This window comes from Macaca nemestrina, chromosome 5 (assembly GCF_043159975.1).
Source record: "Macaca nemestrina isolate mMacNem1 chromosome 5, mMacNem.hap1, whole genome shotgun sequence".
Lineage (NCBI taxonomy): Eukaryota > Metazoa > Chordata > Mammalia > Primates > Cercopithecidae > Macaca > Macaca nemestrina.
Genome location: NC_092129.1, coordinates 125635192 through 125655930, shown reverse-complemented (window position 1 = coordinate 125655930; position 20739 = coordinate 125635192). Strand labels below are relative to the sequence as shown.

At 35.6% G+C, this 20739-nt stretch overlaps 1 protein-coding gene across 3 annotated transcripts in view; it reads left to right on the top strand.

The window, feature by feature from the left end:
• LOC105479535 (zinc finger protein 451) overlaps positions 1-20739 on the top strand; it is an 82226-nt gene that overhangs the window by 35953 nt on the left and 25534 nt on the right. For all 3 annotated transcript variants that reach the window (XM_011737531.3, XM_011737536.3, XM_011737533.2), the window contains 5 exons: positions 2632-2743; positions 6967-7117; positions 8653-8779; positions 16465-16618; positions 17114-17261. In XM_011737531.3, the coding sequence (XP_011735833.1) occupies positions 2632-2743; positions 6967-7117; positions 8653-8779; positions 16465-16618; positions 17114-17261 (692 nt within the window). The remainder of the gene's footprint in view (positions 1-2631; positions 2744-6966; positions 7118-8652; positions 8780-16464; positions 16619-17113; positions 17262-20739) is intronic.

Sequence of the window (20739 nt, the reverse complement as noted above, 5' to 3'; positions counted from 1 at the left end):
CAACAAAAAAAAAACCACCCAGAAATGAAGATAATGAAACTGAAATAGAAATAATTTTTGAAGAATTCTAGTGAATGATAATTCTGGCTAAATTTAGACACTGTAGAAAATGTCTTTCAACTATTGTAGGCCTTTGTGAATTGTTGGTGTCTTCATTATTAAAGTAAGTTATCTTACTTTTGTGCTGGAGAGGTTTCAAAGAAGAAAAAAGGAATATTCATTAAAATCTTCACTGGAGGCTAGACCTGGTGGCTCATGCCTATAATTCCAACACTTTGGGAGGACGAGGCGGATAGATCACCTGAGGTCAGTAGTTCGAGACAAGCTTGGCCAACATGGTGAAACCCCGTCTCTACTAAAAATTTAAAAAAAAATTAGCCAGGTGTGGTGGCACATGCCTGCAATCTCAGCTACTTGGGAGACTGAGGCTGGAGAATTGCTTGAACCTGAGAGGCGGAGGTTGCAGTGAGCCAAGATTGTGCCAGTGCACTCCAGCCTGGGCGATAGAGCAAGACTGTCTCAACAAAACAAAACAAACAAACAAAAAAACCCAAAATCTTCACTGGATACTTCACTTTCAGAGATCACGTGTTGTGCTTACCATTTGACTAGCTACCAGCTTTGTGTATTGATATTCCAGGAGTTAAGACGACTTGCAAGAAAGGGTGTAACCCTGAAGTTTTTGAAAGTTGCTTTGTGATAGATAAAAAGGGTGGCTAATTTTAGGATGATTTCAATAAGTGTTTTTTGAGCATTAACTATGCATGTTCATAGAGTTCAAATTCTATTGTAAGAAATGCCAGAGAACTTGAAAAAAAAACCTATTTAATTTTAATTATTGGAAATTGTTAAAATAAGTATGCTAGTAGTTGGTATGTAGTAATATTTAATCTCAATTATTTTACTTTAATTGAAGGGTTTTTATTGTAATGGATTATTGCAAGGAACTTTGATAAATTGTCTAATTTAATATATAAGATGGCTTAGGATATATCTATCGGGCTATTGCTTTCTTTGGATAGGCTAACTTTGATTTTACTATTGTTTGTTTCTTATTGCATGTTGTTCAGTATAGTGATCCTGTTGGATACACTTTAAAAAAGTATTTGGTGATTTTTGAAGTTGGGATACTGCATACTCTATGTATGAAAAATACAGTGCACATTAGCACTTTAGGACTTTAGTAGTCCTACATGAAAGTAACCTTTTAACTTTTGTGTTAAAACTAGTGTTTCTATACTTAATTTGATTACAGAGAATTTTAAAAAAGGCATGTAATGCATATTAACATTCATGAGAAGTAGTATTCCATGGCTCTAATTTGAACAATGTCATGTAGATTTTCTTCAGATTAAAATCTTGATCCACTCTTTCCCCTCACTTATCCTTCCTGATAGAAAACCCTGTTACACTGATAGCTAGGCCACACATTATTATGGTTTATATCTTGCAAATCCAGTGTTGCTGACTCTGATTCTTTTTGAAGTACATGTAAATCTATTTGAGAGGCAGTATGATTATACTCGTTAGTGCATGAAGTCTAGAATCAGATTGCCAGGGTTTGAATTCTGACATTGTTATATATCCTTGGGCAATTTATTTGACCTCTCTGTACGTCAGGTTTTTCATCATAAAATGGGAACAATAATACCTAAAATCTAAAGTCTTTTTAAAACTGCCTCACACATGGTTAGTGGCCAATAAGTGTTAATTTTAATACACATGATTAGAAAATATACAAATAGTTTTATGGATACTATAACTAGAAAGATTAGGCTTTTAGCAATACAGAGCATCTAGTTCAGCATTGTCATTGGCCTGCTGCCTGCTATAAATAAAGATTTATTGGAACACTGCTACACTCACTTGTTTACATTTTGTTTGTGGCTGCTCTCCTGCTACAATGGCAGAGTTGAGTAGTGGCAGTAAAGACTCTGGCCTGCAAAGCTGTAATGAAATATTAACTAGCCCTTTGGAAAAGTTTGTCAACCCTTGGTCTAGATGGCAACAAATGCTTTATACTGGCACATATTAAGTGCTGATGAGTTATGTTATTAATATTACTCAATGAACAAATACTTTTTAGGTTCCTTCTGTATGTTTCAGATTAAATATGGAAAATTTGAAAAAATACATAAAAGTTTGAAAATAATCCTTTAAATGGAAATTCCTAGAAGTAGCCTTAATAACTTTTAATACATCTATTTTCAGGCTTTTTTTTCCTCTGCAGATATAGTTGCATATGGATTGAAATTATTCTTTGTTTATATTTTGCCTCATTTGTTTAATACAATTTGGCAAACTACTTGATATCAAAAGTATATTCCCACACCTTTGAAAAATTTGGCTAATGTTTTTAATGACATTCATCAAATGTACATACCATAATTTATTTAAATAATACCCTGTTGTTAGGGATGTAGGTTGTAGTGAATTTTGTGCTGTAACACTGGTATACACATCTTAGAGCATGCATTTTTATTTTGATGTATTTCTTTGGCATAAATTTCTAGATGTGGAGTTCTGGGGATAAAAAGTAATCAGTATTTTCTGATCACTAATGTGTCAAAATCCTTTTCTTAAGGAAAACAGGTTAGTAATCTTAATTGAGTTTTTTCTTAATGTCTTCAGGAAAAAATTGATTTTCAGCATGCTCATGGGTTACAAGAATTGGAATTTATTCGAGGACATTCTGATACAGAAGCAGCAAGACTGTGTGTGGACCAGTGGCTAAAAATGCCAGGTATTCTTTAGAAATTACACTAAGGTTACCTAGCTTCCCCAAAGCCTTAAGGCAGAAAGTACATCTGTTTTATGCCGTTGGTAATAAGCATATAAGGTATTAAATTTTGTTTCAGTGATACTAATATCACCTCATAATGGCCTACTTTATAATTGCCTACTTTGCCCATTGTCTTTCTTCTTTGGCACAAGTATATTTGAGTATAAGCAATATAGGTCATACCTGAGCTCATTAGATATTACTCATTTATTCATTTATATATTTAATAGTTCTGCATGAAGTAGTACATATGTCCACGGGAGGTGTGTAACAGATTATTTGAGGTTCTTAGCTTCTCTAAGGAAATGGAATTTAAACTGAGATCTAGAGGATTCATGTTTACTTATGTATTCATCAGTGCAGCCTATGTAGATATTTAATAAGGAAGCATCCTCATAGGAGACTTGTCAAAACATTGGGTAGCTTCTTCATTACTAACTCTTTGCAGATCTTAGATTCCTTGAAGAGTTGCTGTGGAACATTTCTTACTCCACCAGATAATTTGGTGGCATTTTCAAGAGCCAGTAGGAGAGTCCCACTATGACAACTTTCCTGTCTTGTCTTGAAGAATATCTACTCTGCCTTTAAAGGGTCAGGATATCCACAGAAACCTTAGCTGTGGATTTAATCCAACAAAGTTTAATTGCAAAAGGTCACAGAAATATCTATGCATGCAATGCTTAACTTTGTTGAATCTAGGTATCTTGGATTCTAAAGTTACTTTTCAAGGGCTTTCCTTTGAATAGGATCAAATTGCCACTTATAAAAGAATTCTAATAATTTATATTTATTGGTACTTAGCAGTTCATTCCATTTGATACCTGACATAATCAACATTTTTGACACTTGGCCACCCCCTGAAACTATATTTTCTCCTTATCAACCTGCCTGTGCCTCGCAAACTCCCCTCCTGCCCCCAAAAACCTTTTTCTTTGTTTTCTTCTTATTTGCCTGTGGGGTTTATACATGGCCAACAAATAATACAGTACTAGGGATTGCTGAGTTAATATGGTTATTGTATATCATGTCCAATTATGTGATAAGCCTATCTGGATTTATTCTATATAAGTTTGGTTGCCCAGCCATCTGTGATCTCAGTTCTTTATTCATTTCACTAATACAGTATTTATTTTGTTGGATTGATCCGTTGATGTGTCTGTCTCTTCCACCTGACTATATGCTTCTTGGGCACAAAGACCAAATCTTACTAATACTTTTTAGTGTCAATTCCTTAAAAGAATGCTCAGCGTAGAGATACTCGATAAATGTTGGTTGAATTTTTATAGAGGTAGGCTATAAATATTTGCATAATGAACACAGAAAGGAAGCCTAGAACTTGGGTTCCAAATCTTACTGTTATTAAACAAAAAAATTATATGATGTTCCAGATCTACTTTGGCAAAAGACACATAGAAAATATGGTAAATGGTTTTGCCTCTTGGGGTGTTTTTTGAAAGCTTATAGTTTTAAAAAATCCCTCTTCATGTACATTCAGTTCTCAGTGGAAGAACTGAATGGCTAGCTCAGTGGTGTCATCTTTGCTGCATCAGAATATTCTGGGACCTTTTAAACAGATGCCTACACCTCATTATCTCCAGAGATTCTTATAGGGCATCTGTACTTTTGGGAAAGATCCCTAGGTAGATAGGAAAATGGGCTAGAACTAGAAGACTTTATCATCTCTAAGGTCTCTTCTAAAAATTATCTCATGAGTCTGACACTTTCAAGTCCTATATAGAATGGTAGTTGGGCCAATAATACGCCCTTCAAGCTTAATATCTGGCCTCCAGATTGTCAGAATATTGTAATGCATTGTAAATTGAATCTTGAGCATCTGTTTTTGTATTTCCCTGAGCAGGTCAAGTAGGATCAAATGAGTTACTTAGCTGTGTCTTTATGGTACTTTCAAGATTAGTGTTTTCTCTGCCTTTCAGTACTGGCTTTTTGATGGCTGATGAGCTTAAGCCTGGAGTTAAGGTCTGTAGTTTTGCTCTTTTTTGTGTGATGGGCTCAGCTTTTTGCTTGGTCTCTGAGGCAGTGTAAAAATAAAGTTTGGAATCTATTGCTTGAACAGCTGCTATAGTATTGGGCTATATTTGGTATGGTGCTATTCCATAAATGAGCTTTAGAGAGTGCTGAGATCCTTTAAGAGCATGTAGCTGGGGAAAAGAGAGGAATCACTGTTCTCTTTAATTATAGAGAGTGAGATTCTACTTCTCAGGAGCATTAAAGGACTCATTCAGTCTATTTCAAAATACAGTACTCAGCTGTTATAATTCAGTTCTTTCATTAGAAGTATTTTAAGTACCTTATTTATAATTATTCTAATGTTGGACAATCCATTCTTTATGGATTTTTAGAGTTGGCCAGTTTGCATAAATTTGAATACTTAGTATTATAATTTTTTAAAATGCTGCCTGTACTATTTAAGAAAAAAACTGTTTAAATCTCTGTATTTTGCCTTTCCATGGGGAAGCCTCCCCACCCTTCCACCCAGGAATTGGCTTCTCCAACTTTATTTTTATCCAGAGCCATTATTTATAGCTGAATAAAGGTCCTAATAGGAAACATCTGGAATGTGGATGGACAATTATAAAAGTTGTCATAATTCTTACTACATTAAGAATGTTAAAGATAAAAAAGTATATTGTCATTTTAATGCCTCTTTAAGACTAAAATATGATTAATTCCATGCTGTCCATTATTTGTTATCAGAACATATTTATAAACATTTTGACAGTTTGATAGAGGCATTCCCCCAATAAAGACTAAAGGAGAGGAAAAGCAATTAAAACCTTAATCACATATAATGATTTTGGGATTTAAAAATCATATTGTCTTAAGAGAATAATTCTATTTAAATGCTTAGGGCTTTGTAGAAAATTCAATAAAGATAAATATTTAGTTTTTTGCTATATGAAATATTCAAAGCATTTGAGCGAAATAGTCCACAAGAGATAGTAATAAAAGAGAGAGTAATCAAACTGTCTTTGAATCAGAATACTTGTGGTTGTTTTGCAATTGTTTTTATACGACTTAACTCTTTAAATTTTTCTTCATATATCATGTGTCGGGAGTTTCCTTGAGGACATTTGGCTGGGGGATTCATCTACAAGTTTTGTGACTTTAAGATCAAAATTACAAAGAAAGAAAGGGGTGAAAAATGGACCAGGATAAAGGAGGATTAATTAATTAAGAGAAGAAAATGGTAGACAAACTATTTCCTAATTGGCTTTTTAAAGGGAAAAAGAGAAAGGACAAAATAGGATAAGTAGAAAGGGGAGAGATATCAACAATAAGTAAATCTCTGCTTTGTGTTCTATAAATTTGTTATCCCTTGCCCTTATATTACTTGATGTCCAAATTGGAGCTGATTGATCAGTGGCTTGATTCCTCAGAAAATAACACACTTACCCTCCTTGCATCCCTGCTGTTTTCACTCCATCCTCTCTACCCCAGTTATGTTGTTTAATATAATTTTCATAGAGCTCAGACCCTTTATAGTGTAGCTAACTTTATAATACAGCTAAAATAGTTAAAAGAGAAAATAAGACTTAGAGGAAAAGATCTGGCTGGGCACAGTGTCTTATGCCTGTAATCCCAGCATTTTGGGAGGCCAAGGTGGGAGGATCACTACAGGTCAGGAATTTGAGACCAGCCTGGGCAACATTGAGAGACCCTGTCTCTACAAAAAATAAAAATATTAGCTGGGCATGGTGGCATGTACCTATAGTCCCACCTGCTCAAAATGAAGGGAGTAGGGGCGTAACCTTCTAATGCATTTGGTCTTTAACACATCTTAGCTGTTGAGCTTAAAGAAAAGGATTTTTTTTTTTTTTTTTTTTATCTAAAGGGTATGCTACTTGGAGCTGGGCATGGTGGCGTGCTCCTGTAGTTTGAGCGACAGCAGAAGGATTGATTGAGCCTGGGAAATATAGCAAGATGCCCATCTCAAAAAAAAAAAAAAAGAGAATGCTACTAGGTGATATTAAGGACTTTTTTTGGTCACAACTTATTTACTTTTAGATTATTATATCTTTTGTAAGAGAGGTAAACAATTATAATTAGAATCATCCAGTTGATGCTATATCATAATTTTCATTGTTTTGTCCTAATTTTGATCACTAGCCCAAAGGATAAGTATCTGAAATAATAACCTAAGAATTCATATTCTGATGATACAGGACTCAAAACAGGCACAATTAATTCTGGAACAAAAAGTTCATTCCGAAGAGGAGGCCAAATGCGAGTGTCTGGGAAACCAATTTTATGTCCTATAATGCACTGTAACAAGGAGTTTGACAATGGGCACCTTCTCTTAGGACATTTGAAAAGGTAAGTAGGGTATCCAGAATAGTGAATGCTGAGGATCTAGTGAGCTACAAAGTGATTTCATAAAATGAAAGCGTAATGCACCTTTGCCATTATGATTATATAGCTTTATATTCCAAACTCAAATTATTTTGTGCCATTATGATATAATTTTTTCAATTGGTGAAGTCAGATTCTTCTAGTGGGTGTACCTTTTAGCTTTATGGGTATAGCTTTTAAATATTGGTTTTTCCCTGATATAGCTTATAAAGTTCTAAACAGACTTTTTCCATTGAAATCCAGATAGGTAAATGTAAGTTGCAAGAGACAAGGAGCACGTACAGTTATTTGGTCTAGCCTGAAGAAAGGTAATAGGCATTACAAAATAAATGTTAAAAGCAAACTAATGTAAGCAAAGTTAATAATAAAAATTCTATTTATTAAAACCTATTTTATCAATTTACTGAGTTTGGTGGTGTTTTTTGTTTTGTTTTGTTTTGTTTTGTTTTTTGAGATAGGGTCTTACTCTGTTGCCCAGGATGGAGTCCAGTGCAGCTTCCACCTCCCAGGCTCAAGGGATCCTCCCATCTTCCCATCTCAGCCTCCTGAGTAGTTGGGACTACTGGTGTACGCCCCCACACCCAGCTAATTTTTGTATTTTTTGCAGAAACGTGGCTTTGCCATGTTGCCCAAACTGGTCTTGAACTCCTGACCTCAAGCAGTCTGCCCACCTCAGCCTTCCAAAGTGCTGGGATTACAGGCGTGAGCCACCACGCCCAGCCAGTTTACTGAATTTTTGAATAGTGAAGCTTGAGAAAGTAGGTATCAAGGGAAGGTTGTATTAAACGTTTGAATCCCCATAGCCTCCCTTTCTAATAGTTGAAGAATGGGAAATTGAGAGTCTGGGGCTCTAAGCCATTGTCTTTCCCATATGTCTTACTGTACTTATGCCTTACCTTATCAAGAGAAGCTTCTAGAGGGAGTTGTAGCATTCTGTGAAAAACCACGTAAAGTCAAAGCTGGACCTGGGGTCAGGGAGGGAACAAAACTCGGTAGCATACTATATCTTAGCTAAAGTGCTCCAGGCAGTTTAAAATAATGCAGATTTATTAAATGTTAAAAATGAACATTAAAAGGATTAAAAGCCATTAGGGGAAACAAGTGTACTAGAAATCTTAGCATGAGATTATTATTGCAGTGATTTATTTAAAGTTAGTTGTAAGTCTTATGGTAACCAAGGCAAGAAGTAAAAGACGCTGGACTTACGATTTTCAAACGGGAAGTTTACCAGTTTGGTAAGAAATGCCTAAATCTGTTTTACCAGCTAGTTAGTACATATGAAATCTTGCATTAACTTTTACTCACTTTCTGAGGGAATTGCTGAGCATATGGGAACCACTTGATATTTACTATATATGAAGAACATTACTTAATATTTCAGTAGAAAAGTGCAAAGTTCTGAATGTGTGTGTGTATGTGTTTAGCTTCACAAATGAAGTGACATAGTTGTTTCCCTAGAAGGCAGATTTATCTAATGTTACCTCTCTTTTGCTGAGTAGGTTTGATCACTCTCCATGTGATCCAACAATTACACTACATGGACCTTTCTTCAGCTCCTTTGCTTGTGTAATATGTTATAAAAAATTTGTTACTCAACAGCAATATAGAGATCACCTTTTTGATAAGGTAAGAGCATGTCCTAAATTAAGAGTATTATTTTTCTAGATAGCCGTGGAGTTAAGTGTAGGTTTTTTCATGCTGCTCTTAAGCTTGCAATTACCAGTGATACGCATAAGTATCAAAACTGTGATTGTCAGTTGAAAATAAAATGATTTGGGCCATTGAGTTATTATAGGCAGGTAAACTTGATACCTTACAATCAGCAGTCCTAGAGATTATCATCAAAATCCTTTCATGGAGTTGCTCTGTGAAATTAAACTACCTTGTTCAAGATGCACTGAGTGAGTCACTTGATAAGAACCAGAACCCTGTTCTTAAGTACACTGTCTTTCACTGCTTGTTGAAATGTTGGAGCCATATAGTAAATGACAAGTTATTAATGCTAGTTTTAAGGAATATAACTAGTATTTAAAAAGCTATGTTACATAATTCTAATTAAGTGTTAAATCTTAAGGGATACGAGTTGATTCATGATATGCAAATCCATGTAATACAGAACTCTAATGGGTTTTTACCATATTTGATAGGAGGTATCCTTAATGACTTATTAACATTGCAGAAGTAATGTATGTTCATTATGGAAAATTTTTAAAATACTAACAAAAGACAAGAAATCACCCTTAATCTCACAGAGATAAGGACTGTTATTAACATTTTGATATATGTGTTTTTAGTATTTCTCCATATATAGATAAATGTTTTTACGTAAGGTATCTAAATTGTTTTGTGATTTAAGGCAGTGTGTTGCAAACATACAAGCTTAAATAATCATCAAATCAGTGCATACATTTCTACATTTTAAATCAATGAATAATTTTCTTCTGTATGAATATAATATTTAATAAATTTCCCATTGGATGTATTGTTTGTTTTCTATTATTAAAAGCAATGCCATATTAAATATTCTATTAACTAAAAACCTTTGAGAATATCCATATTTGGATATTTGAGTAAATGTCAAATTGGATTTACCAAGTAAATATTAGATTTTGAAATAGTAAAATATTTATTCAGTTATGTTTTCCGAATTTGCTTCTATCTAGAGCTATACCTGGAAAGTAACATGGAGAATAGCTTGGATTCTGTGTAGGTTCACAGCAGAGAATTAAAGCTTGCATTCTAAGTTTATCTAATTGAATTCTGCAGTCCTCCCCATCTTTGTCCTGGCACTAGAGAACATTTCCAGAACAGATGTGCATCTTGAAGCAGATTTTATTTTACATTTTTTCATGAGTTTTTGAGAGCCTGTGTCTTGTTCATTGACTAGGCCCTGTAGTACAAGAGAACTTAACTGTAGTTCTTACACACAAGGAGCTTGTGCTCTGGAATGAACAAGCTTTAATGGTACAACATAAGTGAAATAGGAGTTCAGAGAAAGGGGAGAGAAGTATGAGAGAATTTGGCAAAGCTTTATGGAACAGAAGAGGTTCTCCAGGACTGGATTTGGATAGATGGAAAGTAAAAATGATAGAATTCTAGGTAAAATTGCAAAGCCTAACCAGAATAGTGACTGTAGGAATAGATAGCATCCAAAAAGGAGTTAATATAGCAGGCCTGAGACTACTGTTTTTACAAAGACTTCCTTGCAATGTTGGCTCTTGGCTGGTGTATGAAAACTTGGATTTTGAGAGAGTTTCTTCCATTCTCTTTATATGAGTCGCTTACTGTGCAAACAGTAATACTGTGCAGTGTAGTTTATGCAGAACACCTGCTTTCCTTATGGGAGCCTGGAATTTTGGTACATGCTAGGCAGAGGTTTCCTATATGACCAGACCCCAGTAAACACCTTGGACTCTGAATCTATAATGAGCTTCCCTAGTAGACAGTAGTTCACATGTGTTATCACAGCTCATTGCTAGGGGAATTAAATGTGTCCTTTGTGACTCCTTTGGGGAAGATTTCTTGGAACCTTGTACCTCTGGACTTTGCCCTTTGTGCTTTTTCTCTCTATTGATTTTACTTTGTATCCTTTCATGCTGAGTTTAGTGAGTCCTCCTGACAAACCATTGAATCTTAGGGTAGTCTTGGGGATTCCTAACAAAAATAAATAGTAACATGATCATAAAGGCACAGGATTTTAAACTTGATATTGGCAAGAAGGAACTATTATAGAATAGTGACATGATGAAAATAACACATTATTCTTTTAGAGTTAGAAGGACTTCTAATTCTAGAGCCCAATTCCTTCCCTTTTTTTAGAGACACTGAAGAAACTGAGTGGCATTAGAATGGCAGTATTGTTCAGAATGGATTCAAAGATGTGGATAAAGAGACCAGTTTAGATGACTTTTGCAGTAATTTAGCTCTGAGATGAGCCAATGGCTAATTAGGTAATGGCATTCAGAATGAAGACCTTAAAGTGAAACCAAGAGACATGTTGAAGAAAGAAATGATAGGGTTATCCATTTCCATGACAAATGGAAGATTTGGGGAAAGAAGGGAAAAAAGGTGAAAGAGAACTACATTCCATACTTTAGTGTTTGCAATAGGTTACTGATGTTCTGCATTTTTCAGAATTAGAGTTCTTTTAGGACATGTTTCCCTATTCCAGGTACTGAGTGTTTTCTCTACTATAATGAGTATATATGTCTGTTTTCTTTAGTAAATTTGAGTAGGTAGTTTAACTTTAAAATGAGTTACTTCACTTATTTTTTCCCCATATTTCATTAATTTGTTTTTTTTTTTTTTTTTTTTTTTTTTGGAATCACACATTCCATGCTGTTTTGCACTCCTTTTTGCCTTCTCTCTAGGAAGAAGATTTATGACCTTCACCATTCTGAAAAGCTGTATGGTAACATAGAAAGGGCAAAGGCTTTGGTATCAGACAGACCTGGGTTCCACTGTTACTTTTATTAGCTTCATGTTCTTAACAGGTTACTGAATCTGTGAGTTTAGTTTCTTCATCCCTAAAATGGTATCATTATACTTACGTACGAGATTGTTAAGAGAAAATGTAATACTATATAAAGCACTTCAGGCCTGACCCGTAACCCTCAATGATTGCTTATTCCTTGATATTTGTCACTACAAGGACCCTAAGGAAACTAGTATGCATGGGGGGTTGTAATTGCCTCTTTTAAATTAACCAGAAGAGGTCACTAGAAGATTGTATAAGCCTTGCTGTTTTTTATAGGTATGAATTCTGTTTTGTAAAGATGGCAGTTCCCAATGAAAGAAAGTCAGATTATTCACACTTTGCATTGTTTTCCTTGCTTCCCTCCCCCATTTTCTTTCATCTTCAATTTCTTCCCTCTAGAGTAGGCCTTCTCAAACTTTAATGTACACACAAATCACTTGGAAATTTTGTAAAAATGCAGATTCTAACTCAAGATGTCTCAGGTGGAGCCTTAGATTTATATTTCTAACAAGCTTTTAGGTGATGCCATTGCTGTCGTTCCTTGAGTCATACTTTGAGTAGCAAGTTTCTAGTGGCTTTTGACACCTAAATCCGTCCAATGGCTATATCACTAGATAGCACACTGCTTTTCTTCCTTTTGTGTGACAGTGGTGGTAGATGTACTGTAAGCTCCTTTGTACCTCAGTGTCATTTGTGAGTTGGTTGACGCTACCACTGGTTATTCTGTTTCTAGGGCTACTGTATCATCTAAGGTGACTTTTCTTCTTTGCTAACCCATCTTCCCCATCCCTAGGCAACCACTAAGCTACTTTGTATGTCCATGGATTTATCTATTCTGGATATTTTATGTAAAAGGAGTCAAACAATATGCAGCCTTTGTGACTAGATTGTTTCACTTGTCATAATGTGTTTCAAGGCTTATTCATATTGTAGCATGTATCAGTACTTCATTTCTTTTCATTGCTAAATAATATTTCATTGTAAGTACATATGCCGCATTTTATTTAACAGTTCATCAGTTGATGGACATTTGGGTTGTTTCTACTTTTTAGCTGTTATGAATAATGCTTCTATAAACAAACATCCAAGTTTTGTGTAAACATACGTTTTAAAATTGCTAGGTCCATCCTGGCTAACATGGTGAAACCCCGTCTCTACTAAAAATACAAAAAACTAGCCGGGCGAGGTGGCGGGTGCCTGTAGTCCCAGCTACTCGGGAGGCTGAGGCAGGAGAATGGCGTGAACCCGGGAGGCGGAGCTTGCAGTGAGCTGAGACCCGGCCACTGCACTCCAGCCTGGGCGACAGAGCGAGACTTCGTCTCAAAAAAAATAATAAAATAAAATAAAATTGCTAGGTCATATGGTACCTTTTTAATTTTTTTGAAGAAATGCCAAACTGCTGTCTAGTGCACTGCACCATTTTACTTTCTCTCCAGCAATGTTTGTGGGTTTCAGTTTCTCTACATCTTATCCATACTTACTACCTGTCTTTTTAAATTTAGCCATTCTAGTGGATGTGAAATGGTATTTTGGTTCTACCTTTTTTTTTTTTTTTTTTTTTTTTGAGACGGAGTCTCGCTCTGTCGCCCAGGCTGGAGTGCAGTGGTGCAATCTCCGCTCACTGCAAGCTCCACCGCCTCCCGGGTTAATGCCATTCTCCTGTGTCAGTCTCCCGAGTAACTGGGAGCACAGGCGCCCGCCACCACGCCCGGCTAATTTTTTTTTTTTTTTGTATTTATCAGTAGAGACGGGGTTTCACCGTGTTCGCCAGGATGGTCTCAATCTCCTGACCTCGTGATCCGCCCACCTCGGCCTCCCAAAGTGTTGGGATTACAGGCGTGAGCCACTGCGCCTGGCCCTACCTTTTTTTTTAAGACGGAGTCTAGCTCTCTTTTGCGGGCTGGAGTACAGTGGTGTGGTCTCCACTCACTGCAACCTCTGCCTCCCGGGTTCAAACGGTTCTCCTGCCTCAGCCTCCTGGGTATCTGGGATTATAGGTGCCTGCCACCACACCCGGCTAATTTTTTGTATTTTCAGTAGAGACAGGGTTTCACCATGTTGGCCAGGCTGATCTCGAACTCCTGACCTGTGGTCTGCCGCCTCAGCCTCCCAGAGTGCTAGGATTACAGGCATGAGCCACCATGCCCAGCCCTATTTTTTTTTTTTTTGTACAAGTTTGTATGGTGTCTTTTAATGTAACCAGAAATATGGTAAAAAGGAATTGAGCACTTTAACTTATCAGATATCTTATTTCCCATTCCTTCTCCCAATTTGTAGAATGTATTTGCAGGTATGCCATATATATATATAATTTTTTTTTTTTTTTTGAGAGAGAGAAATGGGGTCCTGCTATGTTACCCAGGATGGTCTCAAATTCCTGGGCAAAGCAGTCCTCCCAACTCAGCCTCCCAAAGTGCTGGGATTACAGGTGTGAGCCACTGCTCCTGGCCAAGTATGCCATATTTTTGTAACAAGTATATTCTAATAAAATTTTATATAGAATCACATTTTGGTTCTGTTGAGCAAATCATCTAAACAACTTTATGTGAGTTCATTTATAACTCACAATTAAACTAAAAATGATTTAATGAGTTTAGGGTTCTTCGATCAGGAGAAATATGTATAAATTGGTGGTTACTAAATGCCTTTATTACTCTTATCATTTAGAATCTTCAAATTGGAATGAAAATGTCCTCCTTGGTGTTATTTCTTCTGTGTGGCACTCATCAAATTGAAACAGGAGGGGAGTGTGGTGGGGAGGGTGTAGTGACAGCAGCATAGAATTCATAATGAGTATTGTAAAGCTGGGTTTAAATGGAAGTTTGTCTTTTCTATGGAGGGGTACAACTTGGGAGGAGGGGTAAGTTGGTTGACTTATCAGAAGTTCAATTTTCTCATTTCTAAATAATGAAAATGGTACCTTATGGGGTTATTATGAGGATTAAGTAGGTAAACATATTTAGAACCTCAGTGTAGTTCCTGACAAATGCTCAGTATAAATAAAAATTTTTTATCTCTCTTCTGGTTGCATCTCATAAGCACTCCACAAACTATACTGATGGTTCTAGTGTTGATGATAGTAAATATGAGGCACGATACAATCTTTAAGGCTATTACTCTAAAGACTATTAACAAGAAGTTAAATTGTATTTATAACAAGCACACACAAATATACGTACACTTATAAATACACACTTTTTAAAATTTCCTATTTTAAGATAGAGGAGGCTCTTAACAAGGTTTAGAAACTTATATGCTAGAAAAGACATACTTATTTGACTATGTCAAATTTTAAAAGTGACCATAGGCCGATCACGGTGGCTTATGCCTGTTATCGCAGCACTTTAGGAGGCCAAGGCGAGAGAATTGCTAGAGTCCAGGAGTTAGAGACCAGCCTGGGCAACATGGAAAGACCTTGCCTTCACAAAAAATAAAAAAATTAGCTAGGTATATTCGTGTATGCCTGTGGTCCCAGCTACTTGGGAGGCTGGGATAGGAGGATTGCTTGAGCCCAGGATGTCAAGGGTGCAGTGGGCCAGCCTGGGTGACAGAGTGAGCTCTTGTTTCAAAAATAAGTAAATAAGACTATAAACAACATATATATTTGAAAAAATATTGCAAAATGGAAAATGAGGCAGAGAATTAATTTCAGTAACAGGACTGATACAAATTGACCAGAAGGAGAAAAAACGAAACAATTGAGAAATAAAGCTAAAGAATATGAATAAAAAATTCACATAAGAACACATCTGGGTAGCCAAGAAATGTATGAATAAATGCTCAAACTCACTTATAGATAGGAATTGCAAATTAAAGTACCAATGAAGGCCAGGCATGGTGGCTCGCAGCTGTAATCCCAGCACTTTGGGAGGCCAAGGCGGGTGGATCACTTGAACCCAGAAGTTCGAGACCAGCCTGGGCTACATGGGGAAACCCTGTCTCTACCAAAAATACAAAAATTGACCTGACAAAAATGAAAAAGATCTGTAATATATATTACTGCCAGGCTCATTCAGTACTAGGTGATATGTGAATTGGTATAGCCTTTTTGAAAACCAGTCATACGGTGTCTTTTAATATTGAAATATATATACCCATTAGCCCTATAGGGCTACTCTTGAGAATAAGAAAAAAGCACCTACCAGTAAGAATATATATTCAAGGATGTTTACAAGATCATTATTTCTAGTGGGAAAAAAAAAAAATCAAAACTTAAGGAAAAAACTGTAAATAAATGCTGATTGAGTTGAATAGATTCACACCCTGGCATAGTTTTCAACCATTAAGAAGCATTAATTAGAGATACACCAGCTGAATTTTAGGGATTTCCTTTAGGTACTATGGAATGAGAAAACTGATAGGCAGAAGAGCCTATAAAATAATATTTGATAAAACAATGACATTCCCCCTTATTTCTATGTGTCTTTGTAACTGATTAAGCATGGATAAATTTATGGAAGAATAATAATGCAGGGTAGAGTGAATAAAGCCAAACATTAGGAAAAATGTATGTGGTGTGATCACATTTATGCATTTGTATATTACATGTGAATGTGTATGTAAAAATGAAAACTATATAGAAAGCAAATGTTCTTCTATATTTGTTACTACAACAGATGGCCGTAATTTGGTTTTGAGGAAAAAAAACTAAAAATTTGACATTTGGGACCTCAGTTATGATAAAAGTTCCATAATTCACACTCAGGGAAGAACATCTTTCATGTTAAAAATTGATACAGGATATTGCAAATAAATGACAAATAGGAAATTTTGAGTTTTTTCAAGAACTTATTTATTTTAGTTTTCCATAATACAGCTTTGTCTTATCTTTTAGGAAGCCACAGATGATGGACATAACAACAACCTTCTTCCTCAGATTATTCAGTGTTTTGCATGTCCAAATTGCTTCCTTCTTTTTAGCAGCAAGGATGAGTGTTCGAAGCATATGTCTGGAAAGAATCATTTCCATCAGAGTTTCAAACTGGGTGGTATGTTAATACTCTCTTCTGCTGAAAATTATTAAACTACTTTAATCTTTGCGATTTATCGTACTTCTCAGATCATTCTTGAGATTACATATCCTCATCTTAGTTTTAGAACTATGAAAATAAAAGATTATCTCAATTCTTACTTAAAAACAAAGATTCTTAATATTTATTTGTATGTATGAGTAAGGCTTACTAACTTTGAAGAGTGAAGAAAAACTTGGGAAGCAAATATTTATTCAGGATAATGTTATGTTATATCATAATATTGTGAAATTTTTCTGTTTCTTGGCATTTAAGACTCAAATTTTAATTTGAATATGAGTAAGGCATTCTTTGTATTTAAGGCCAGAAAGTGGCTTCCCTTAGATTTTTATTGCCAAAATAACTGTCTTCTTTTACTTACTCCAACTAATGTTGAGAAGGGCTAAGGAGAGGAAGGTTGGGTTACTCTATACTCAGATAACTTTGCAAATTATAGTTTATTTTGTCTTTCAGAGAACAAAGGAATTGCACATCCAATATCTTTTCCATCTTTTGCAAAGAAACTATTGATCTCTCTGTGCAAAGATGTTCCATTTCAAGTTAAGTGTGTGGCCTGCCACCAGACACTGCGTTCCCACATGGAGCTCACTGCCCATTTCAGGTTTGTATGAGTCTGGAGCTGTAAAGGAGTAGGGATGAGCTGTCTGCCAGTGAGAAGTTTCAACAAATACATTTTCTATTCCATGTTTCTCTCATTTTAAAATGAGAATATACAGTTGCCTGGAAATTAACCAAATTTAGCATAGTGATAGAAGTTAGAGATGTGGAAAACATGGATATATTGATATTGCTGCAAGTGTAAAGCAAGCTAACAGTTCTAAGTTTTGTGTGTTTTTCTGTGTGTGTTCTGTAAGTATGAGTAGGAGAGGAAAGGGTTAAAGTAGAACCTTGGCTGTAAGTCAACCAGAATGGAAAGTGTCATATACAGGTGAAAGATTAAATCTCAAAGGCCAAATTTATCAAGTGACCAAGAAAAGATTCCAGTATGATTTGTGATTGCCATTGTATCTGTGAGATTATCTATATTGCTTAGTACATTGTTCCTCTTTATTGGTAAGTAGTATTGTGTGAATATAGCACAATTTGTTGATCAGTTCCCGTGTTGATAGCTACTTGGATTGTTTACAATTTATAGCTTTTATGAATAAAGCTGCTTTGAGTATTTTGTACAAGTCTTTTCATGGTCATATGTTTTCATTTCTCTTGGATGGACATTGAAAAGTGGAATTGTTGGTTCAGAAGTAAGTGTATATTTAAATTTATGAGAATGTACTAAATATCCAAAGTTGGTTGTACTGGTTTACATTCCTACAGGTAAGGTGTGAAAGTTCTAGTTACTCTTCACCCTTGCTAACATTTGATCTTGCCACTCTTTTTCATTTTAGCTGTTCTTACGTCTCAGTTTATTATGCACATTTTCTTGATAAACAATGATGTTGGGCACTTTTTCATGTGCTTATGGGCCATTTGTTTATCTTCGTGAAATCTCTGTTCAAGTCTTTTGCCGGTTTTCAAAAGTGGATTATTTGCCTTAATAGTGAGTTGGGGTTCTTTACATATTCTACATATAAATCTTTTGTCAGATTTGTATCTAGAATATAGGAATTTCTAGAATATACAAATATTTATGAGTATATTTTCCTAGCTGTGATTTTGCATATTTATATTTTTAATTATATCTTTTGATGAACAGAAGCTTTTCTTTGCATTAGGTGTAATTTGTTGATTATTTTCTTCTTTTATAGTTATGCTTTCTGTGTCCTGAGAAACCCTTGCCTCTTCTTGCTTAAAGAATGTATTTTATTTTCCTGAATTCAGCTTTGATATTTTTAAATATTTATGTTTATTTCTATAATCTATTTCAAATTTTTGTTGATTTTTACACCAACCATTGTCTGGTTTCCCTGGCAATTCTCTGTTGTTTGCCCATTTTCTAGTTCATTAATTTCTGCTCTTTAAACTTTGAGTTTAATTTGCTTATCTTTGTCTAGCTCTTAAAGGTAGAAGTTTAGATTGACTTTGGATCTTTGTTTTCAATGTAAACGTTTAAAAATATAAATTTCCCTCTAAGCCCTGCTTTACCGGCATCACACAGATGTTGATAAGTTGTGTTTTCATTTTTTTTCAGTTAAAAATACGTATCTCTTTTTTCCTCATTTAACTGTAGAGCTACCATATGATCCAGCAATTTCTACTTGTTGCCAGCCAAGAGCAGTGTGAACGTATATCCACACAAAGACTTGTATGTTTGTTTATAGCAGCATTATTCATAATAGTAAAAAAGTGGGACCATCCCTAATGTCTATCAGCTGACAAATGGATTTTTTAAAATGGACCTATCCATACAAGGGAATATTATTTGGCCATGAAAAGGATGGAAATCCTGATTACATGTTACAACCTCAATGAACTTTGAAAACATTATGCTAAATGAAATAAGCTACTCAAAAAATCCATTTATATGATTCCATTCACATGAAATTCCAGAATAGGGAAATCTGTAGACACAGCAAGTAGTTGCTTAGGGCTCAGTGGTTGCTTGGAGTTGGGGAGCATGTCGAAAAGGGAGGTGGGGAGGTGATAGTTAAAGGGCATGGGTTTTCTTTTTGACATGACGCGATGTTCTAAAATTGACTGTATTGATGGTTGCACATATCTTTATGTGAAAAACAGTTGAAATTATATACCCTAAATGGGTGAATTATGTGAATTATATCCTTTTTTTTTTTTTTTTTTTTTTTTAAAGACAGGGTCTCTCTCTGTCACCCAGGCTGGAGTGCAATGGTGCAATCTTGGCTCACTGCAACCTCCACCTCCTGAGTTCAAGCGATTCTCGTTCCTCAGCCTCCCAAGTAGCTGGGACTATAGATGTGTGTCACCATGCCTGGCTAAATTTTGTGCTTTTTGTAGAGACGGAGTTTCACCATGTTGGCCAGGATGGTCTTGAACTCCTGACCTCGAGTGATCCGCCCTCCCAAAGTGCTGGGATTATAGGCATGTGCCACTGCACCTAGCCGTGAATTGTATCTCAATAAAGCTTTTAAAAACATTTTTGAAAAATGTTATCTTTGCCCTTTTGATTTATTCTTTGACCTATAGGTTTATTAGAAATGTGTTGCTTCGCCGGGCACGGTGGCTCACACCTGTAATCCTAACACTTTGGGAGGCTTAGGCAGGTGGATTGCCTGAGCTCAGGAGTTCGAGACCAGCTGGCTAACATGGAGAAACCCCATCTCTACTAAAAATACAAAAAAATTAACCGGGTGTGGTGGTGCGTGCCTGTAATCCCAGCTACTTGGTAGCTGAGGCAAGAGAATCGCTTGAACCCGGGAAGCAGAGGTTGCAGTGATCCAAGATTGCGCCACTGACCTCCAGCCTGGGCGACGGAAAGATTTTCTCTCTCCAAACACACAAAAAAGATACGTGTTGCTTAACTTCTAAAGGTTTATAGATGTTACATTTAGGTATTTAATTTATAAACATTTAGGGATTTTTATTATTTCTCATTTCCAATTTAATTCCAAAATAATTAGAGAACATATTTTGTATAATTTTTTTCTTTTGAAATATATTAAATGTATAAAATTGTAGCTGGTCTGTTCTCTCTGGAGTTTAGTAGTGAAGAGAAGACACAGTTTTTCTATTTATTTTCCTAGAGAAGTTGATTTATTTTGAGTTAATTTGTGGAATAGTACGTGGTTTTATTGAGCCTAGTTCTTCAGTGCAAAAGCAACTATGGGCATGACATTTGTCTGACATAAAATTAACCAGTTCTTTATTTTTATTTCTTTACTTACAGATTTAGGGCATACGAGTGCAGTTTTGTTACATGGGTATATTGTGAAGCTCAGATATCTGGGCTTTTAATGTACCTGTCATCCAAATAGTGAACATTGTACTCAATAGGTTATTTTTCAACCCTTACCTGTTTCCTAACCTCCCACCTTTTGGAGTTTTCAATGTCTATTTATTATTCTACTCTATATGTCCATGTGTACCCATTGTTTAACTCCCACTTAGAACTGAAAATTTTCAGTATTTGACATTCTGAGTTATTTCACTTAGGATAATGGCCTCCA